The 7,706-nt window shown below is 36.8% G+C and overlaps 1 protein-coding gene across 3 annotated transcripts in view; it reads right to left on the reverse strand.

Moving 5' to 3' along the window:
• LOC102676819 (tensin-1-like) overlaps positions 1–7,706 on the reverse strand; it is a 219,859-nt gene that overhangs the window by 194,316 nt on the left and 17,837 nt on the right. For all 3 annotated transcript variants that reach the window (XM_031509932.1, XM_006614680.2, XM_006614679.2), the window contains exon 2: positions 5,381–5,461. In XM_031509932.1, coding sequence (XP_031365792.1) covers positions 5,381–5,461 — 81 coding nt within the window. The remainder of the gene's footprint in view (positions 1–5,380; positions 5,462–7,706) is intronic.

Genomic DNA, 7,706 nt, shown 5'->3' on the forward strand with positions numbered 1-7,706 from the left:
ATTCATAAATTCGAAATGATTGAAGCAACTCATCGGTTGATATTTACGTCCGCTTATCTACGCGTCATTTCACGCTCGAAGTAGTACAAACCGCTTCGAATCTCGAGCCACGATACTTCGCTACATCAACAAATACTCGTAACTCGACTTTCGTTAACGAATCTTATACGCCCGGCAAGCGTGCCTTCTTTTACTTTAAATACAGGCACACGGGACGGAAGCTGCAAAGTTCCTCGACCCTTTAAAGCGAATCTCTTCAAGTTTCCTCTTTTCAACTCGAGCGAACAGTTTAAACTCGCTGCAACTGGTTTCCCGTCGATATTAATGATTCCACCACGGTTAACCTGAAATTCTTTCGCTCGAATTCATGGCGAAAAAATGGCGTAGAAAATATATATATTTTCGAAATTTTCCGCAAAAGAAAGAAAGAAAGAAAGAAAAAAATAACGAAATGACTGGCGTACCGGTATTTTTAAATAGCACGATAAAGTTTCTAGACAGCGTAATGAAATTTCTGGATCGTCACGGTGTCCTCCCGTCATTTCGGAACAGTGAAATCCTGTTCAGAAACTTCTTTAATACTTGGCGAATACAATGTGGCGAGTCGAGAAGTTGGTTAAAAGTATATATTTACCGTCACAAATTTTCTTAAGTTTGATTAATTTCTTCCTTTTCATGATGAGTGAACACGCGCGAAAAAATGTATTCCATATACATAAAAAAATATGATTTAAAAGCGCGAGATTCATTTTTTTTTCTTTTTAAAAATTTTCACTTCCGTGATTCCCGGTGAAAATTTGTATTCAACGTTTCATGCAAATTCTTGCGTATTCTCGCCCCACTTGATGCGAAATCTCCGCATAAACGGTAGAGCACAGGCGTAATTATCTTTCTTTCCGCCCCAGTTGCACGTATGAAAACCAAGTTTCGTTTATTTAAATAAGTTTCCCCGTGCACGATGCGACGTAAATAGATAAATAACAATAAACGGCGATAAAACAAAATGGATGGAAATTTAAGCGCGCACAAAATTAGATCACGATCTCGTTACATCGAATTTTTGAGGAGTCGAGAATTAAGATAAAGAAAAAAAAAAAGAAAAAGAAAAGAAAAGAAAATGCATATATGTGGAGGAGAAGAGAGAAAGAAATTTCGAGCGAGAGGAAAAATCGGGTATAAATGGAAAAGCTTTATTTCTCCCCGGTTGCCGCCGCAATGAAGAAGGGTATAATATAATATCGTAGTAAACACAGACTACTCAGCAGTCTGGTTTACGCTCGTCTTTTTTTCGCTCCTCCTCCGCTCGTCCCTTCCCTTCCTTTCGCCGTTCCTTATTTGCACATCGTATTGTCCTGTAAACTGGAGGAAGAAATATTAACGCTCGGTTGACACCAGTTGCGAACCTGCTTTTTAACAAAGTAATGCTTCCCTCCTCGAGCAAAATCATATATATATATACAAGCGCGTATATACGTGATTTTCTTTTTTTTTTTTTAACAGGAAGAAAATGTTAAATCGGATACGTATATATCGTTTTAAATAGGCATTGGTTATAGCATCACGTTTCAATTTAATATCATTCTTCGTATTTCGCGTCCTGATATTCCCTACGTTTTCGATTCGTGAGTTGACTTAAAATTTATAAACATTTTATATACGTGTTATTATAAGATCGATCGCGAAATGAGAATTAATTTTCGATAAAAGAGTTTATACTTTATTTTCAGATTTTCTAAAATTAAGTGAATCATGAAACATCGATTTTTCGACGCTATTTTTTCTCATTTCGTATCTCGTTACGTATCGAGGTAACATTGTATTCCACGGGGTGAACAAGGAATTTTCCTCTTTTATCTGCCTGATTTTTACACCATTTACCTTTTACCTCACGCTTTAAAACCGTCTACAACCGCAAGTACCGCATATTTCCGCTCTATTAAACTGAAGGAACGAACGGGAGGAAAATCAAGATATTGGTCTCCACCGTGAAAAGCGAAATAACAATTTCCGCGTGTTCGCGTGTTCGCAAATATGTGAAAGAAAGAATACGTGAAAACTTTTTAACTCGCACGAATATATCTATAATTAAACCTCCTCCAGATACGTGCCTCGATCTCGTCGACGTGTCCATGATAAATACATAAAATTCGTAACTTGGTTTCCGAGAAAGCCAACGACCAACGCGTCCACCCGAGTTACTTCCGGTGGATAAATTTTGCTACTACAGTTGAAACCCGATCCCTCTTCTACCTTTCGAACAAATTCTAAAATTTCGTCACGAAGGAATTTAATAAGTGGTGGTTTCAAACTCTTTTTTCCTTTCACACGCCTGATTTATTCGCACGTACCCCCACCAACCCCCAATCGAGTCGAGAAAAATTTTTCCTTTCGCGTTAAACGTCCGATTAACTTTGGTGTGTATAACGAGAAAAAGAGGGTATATAATGGGAAGGATAATCGAGTTTGAAACTCGAAACAAAGTAATGTTCCCTGTGGTGAATCACGTTTACATAACTGTTTAACGCGAGAAGGGATACGTTTCATTTGCAAAAACTGCCGCCCATTGTCACTTTTCGCCGCGTGGATGGCCAGAACGTGGATCTTCATCGTGTACATTCGCTTTTGCGAGGATAAAGGCTCGCTTCGTTGTTGGGCCGCGTTTTCCACCAGAATTCGACTTCCCTAAAGCCCGTGCTTAGCTAGTAAGCGCGGCGCGAATATGCACCGGGCATATCCATCTCATCACCCTTTTTAGGCGTTCATATTTTATACGCTGGCGAGCTAAATGAGGCGAAAATCACACTCGAGCGGATAAAAGGAAACGACGGGAATCATTCGCTGATATCAACGAACCGATGCTCCCTTTCTATCCCCTGCCTCCCATAAATGTCGCTTACTAAGGAAACTTGATACCGGAACGGGCGCGAACGTCAACGAAAATCGAATCCGAATACAACTTTCTTACCACTTCTAGTAGATTTCAATACTTTCAATACTTGCGTGTTATAAATACACTATTGATGACGATTTTTACGCTCGTAAATCCAAAAAGAATCCGATCAATTTTTAACACGTTAATCTTCTATCGTCGTTAAACGATCAATTTTTGAAGAAACCCAAAGGATAAATAAATAGAATAAATAAAATCGTTCCAACGAAAAGAATCTTCAGGCCAAGCTCTATACTCGAATCTAAAATATTTTAATCACGTTTCACGCGAAAGGTTTACCCACATCGAGCCGCCATTATAAATTTTAGCGTCGAACGGGTGAAAACAGGCGGAAGAGGATCCCAGCGCGAGATTAATCGCGACGCATAAACATTGGGATAAGCGGGGTGGGGGCGAATAGAGGCGGGCACGAAAAACTACTCGGAGAGCAGGTTGATATCTTCGGCTCTCCTTTCCACCGGGGTGGTGGAAGGGAAGGGGATGAGCCGGCAAAGGGCGGGAAGCAACCGCGGAGTGTGTTCATGGAAATCTGTCCATGAAGGGGGAGGGGGGAGTCTAATGGAATACCACCACGGCGAAAAGTGGCACGAGATATTCTTTAATGCCTTCATAAAATTCAGCCTTCATAATTCCCGGTTTCACCGTCACGTACACGCTTTCGCCTACCCGCGTTCAACCGCCGGCCGGTCGCACACGCGTGCGTGCACACACGCGCAAAAGATTAGACCGACAACCACTCTCGACGAGGAGAGGAGGATCGCCCCCGCTCCCACAGGCAAATATTCAAACTCTGATGAAACTCTGGTGCAACCCGAAATTCTGCTGATCCCTTCAGGGGTCGGTAGTCATTACTAGGTTTACAGTAATAACGTAGCTTACAATAATAAAGCCGGGGTGAAACGAAGTTTATTTCGAGCCGCAAATCTGTTGTTTGATTCGGCGCGTTGCACCCGCGGTTACGAACCCGCTTGTAAGTTCTGCCTAATTAGCCCAAGGAACGGCGCAACGCCCGTGTTAATTGCGCCACCGCGGGCCCCCTTCACCAACGCCCGATTCCTACCCTCGTTTGGAAAATGCATCCGGCTAAGTGGCGATGACACGTACGGTTAGCTTGGTTAACTGTGTGTCCACAGAAGCATCGAGTTATCTTTTCGAAAAACGAGTTTTCTTTTCTCTTCTTTTCTTTGTTCTTAGTTTCTTATTTTAAGGAATGGCGTTACTACATTTATATAGGGAAGGGAATGTAGTAGATTTGGGAAATTTCTTTTGAACTGTTTATGCAAGCGTAAGAGAATTTTATTTAGGAGATGGAATACGTTTTCTAAGGTTCTGTTATTTTTTATTGAAGAAATAGAATTTCCTTTATTTTATAGAAATGTTTATTTGGAAAATAAGTTTATTTGAGAAAAATGAAGATAAGTAGGATTATTTTATATCTAAAGAATTTTTATTGAAATGTAGAATTTCTTGAAAGTATATGTTGTGGAGATGTAATTTGAGAATAAGAGAATTTTTTAGGAATTTTTTATTCAAGATTTTGTGCATTTATTATTGAAGGAAATATAGAAGATAATATACGTGGAATTTCTTGAAAGTTAATTCACCCTGGCAAATTTATTTTAAATTTTATTGTGAAAAAGAATAGATAAAGTTGAATGCACAATTAAACTACTTTTCTAAGAGAACATTAACATTCAAAAGCGTTAAACTGTACGTATTCATTCTACGCGAACTTTTCGCAAAGCTTTTGTGTTTTATATGTAAAGACTGAGTAAACATTAAAATCTCGTTTTCGCGTTTTTTTTGATTGTTGAGTTTTAATATTACATACAAGTTGCAAAATTTCACGATGAAATGATGTTGTACGAATTGATGAAGATTTATCATCCCTTTTATGACCTTCGTGAAATTAATTTTTAAAAAATAGTAATATATCATAGTTATTATATCATACAATTGATATAAATGTTCTCGACTAATTTGATAACTTCAACTGTAACTTACTAGCAGTAACCACGTTTATGGAAATGTAATATTACATACATATACACGCTTACATGGTACACATAAATTTAACCTCTGTAATTATCGTATAGTGACAAACGAGGTCCCATGTGCATACCATGCTCGGATTAAATGCTAACCCTGTATGTACGAATGAAAATTCAATATTTACTTAACTCTTACACTCTTCATTGTCTGATGTATGAACTTTGTGCAGTTCCTTTAAACGATTTTGCTATTAATCTTATCGATACGTACATACTTTAAATTTCGTAATAAAAGCGTTTCTTGAAGCAATAATAATAATAATAATAATTCTCGAGAATTTCATTCTCGAAATGTACGTATGTATCTAAGTTTATTTCTCTGAAGCTATCACGTTTCGCAAAAAATTTTCAGAAAATTTTTGTCCGAAAGGGTACTCACTCTGAGAGTCTCCAACTGGGAGCGCACGTACTCAGCACGGCTGGCAATGTCGGGAATTGCCACAGGAAACGAACCCATGTACTGTAACGAGAAAAATGTTACCTTCAGCATTGTGTTTACACGAGTTTTCTTTAAAATTAAGAAAACATATTATTTAGAATTATAATAAATGTTATATATTCTTTCGTTATTCAATTCAACAAATAAAACACGAATTTTAATTGGATAATTTTTATCGAATAAAATTAATAAGACGAATAAATTATTCCTTTCTGAATTCAGTTCAAATTCATATCACTAGAAGAATATTAATGATATAACATTTTATTTTATTTCGTGTTATTGATTATTTATAAAAAAATCAATAACATTTTGAGAAATCCAAGTTAGCGAAATATGGCTTTTTACTTTGTGTGTTTCATGCTGTTATGTCGATTAATAGTAGCATTTCTAATACTAATTTGATAAATTAGTAAGCTTTGACTACTATCATCATGACACCACGATGTTGCAAGCGATTGAATTCTAAAGTGGAATAGGAACTTGGTTCGAGGACTAAGGCTGCGGAATTATACAGTATTTGATTCCCCTGGCTAAAGGTAGTCGATAGGTGTCCGAATTGTTGGGCCAGTTCCTCGGGAATGATACACAAGGGTCAATTGTACGCCACGAATTTGCTTGAAACTGCAACGTTTCAGCGAAATAGTTGACGCTCCATGGATGATCTAATTACCGAGTTTCGAGAATGGTGTTTCGGTGGCTGGCGTTCACTACGTTCAGAACAAACTGAAAGTACTTTCGTGGTAAATGGGGAAACACGAATAATTTAATTCAAAATTATCTTGAGGAAACTTTTGGCTTAAGGAAGAAACCGTGTTGGACCATTTTTTTCACTCTTCATGATTTTCAAAAAAAAAGAAAAAATGAAAGTAACATTGAGAAAAAGCCATGATTTTGATAGTAAAAAAAGAAAGAAATCGTGATAACATTGATGATAAAATATCGAAAGAAGGAAATTTTTGTAACTCGTTTCAGAAAACTATTTCCAAAATTGTTATTAAATCCAAAAAAGAAAACAATGGTCTTTGATATGTGCAGTGCATATTCGATAATAAAAATACATATATATAGAATAATTTTAACACGATAAATTTGCAAACTACAGTTCGCAAATGTAATAATACAATAACACTGATGTATTAAAAAATAAGAGATCAATAATCGTCAAAACTTGAATATTCTCGAGAAGTACTTTCTGCCCAATTTCTGCCAAATATATCTTCGAATTTGGCGAGGATTTAAGAGGTCGAATTAACGAGGAAAACATGAGGGTCGGAACACCGGAAAAGTTCCAAACAATTTCGCGTTTCCTCCTCGTAAGCGATCCCTCTTCCTTGGCCAAACACGTCGTCGGATGATTATATGGTCGATAAAAATAGCGACCCTCCTTATAAGGACAATAAATAAAACCACCCGAAGGGCTAAATTCCAAGAACGCAATATAGAACGATACTTAATGCAATTACGTTATCTATATTGTTTGTTCTCGATAATATACGCGTCGTTTTTATATATCGTCACATCCTTTCCTAATATTACAAATATTTATATATCGGAGCGAAAAAATAGACAATAAAAGAATAATTGAAAAAAATTAATTTTTATCCACGCGATAAAAACCACTTTTCGCGTTTCAATTCGAATAAAATAATCCGATGAACATAAAAACGGAATTGTTAATTTCCGTTCTCGTTCAAAAACAAAAAACGATCAAAACAAAACACGATACTCGTAAACGCAATAATAAATACTTTTCGCCTCAATATTGTTCTATTGACAATAAATTCGGTCGAAATTTAATCTAAAATATAATATCGTTCGTAAATATTTTTGTACGTATGTACAGATAAATCTGTTAATAAAATGATGAAAACGGATTAATACTTTTTACTTATTATCTCGACTGAAACGTGGAATCATCGAATGATGTAAAAAAAAAAAAAAAAGAAAAAAAAAATATTTGAACACAGATGGAGGAATCGTTGCGCTTAAAATTACAAGAATTACGCGGTTGACGGATTTAATTGTAACACGTGCAATCCATATTATAATTCACGTCCCCGTCATGTCTGGAAAATCTTTTCTCCGTACACAGGTACGTTTCGATTCAGATACTCTCGTGCCGGAAAATAATCCTCCGCTTTAATCCTCCCGGATGATTCTCATTGTTGTTTCGAATCGAACTTCTCTCCGGGAGGATCTCCTCTCGGAATCACAGGGATTTTCCAGAAATATTATGCCCTCCCCCCCTCCCTCCTCAATACAC

This window comes from Apis dorsata, unplaced genomic scaffold, assembly GCF_000469605.1.
Source record: "Apis dorsata unplaced genomic scaffold, Apis dorsata 1.3 scaffold_194, whole genome shotgun sequence".
Taxonomy (NCBI): domain Eukaryota; kingdom Metazoa; phylum Arthropoda; class Insecta; order Hymenoptera; family Apidae; genus Apis; species Apis dorsata.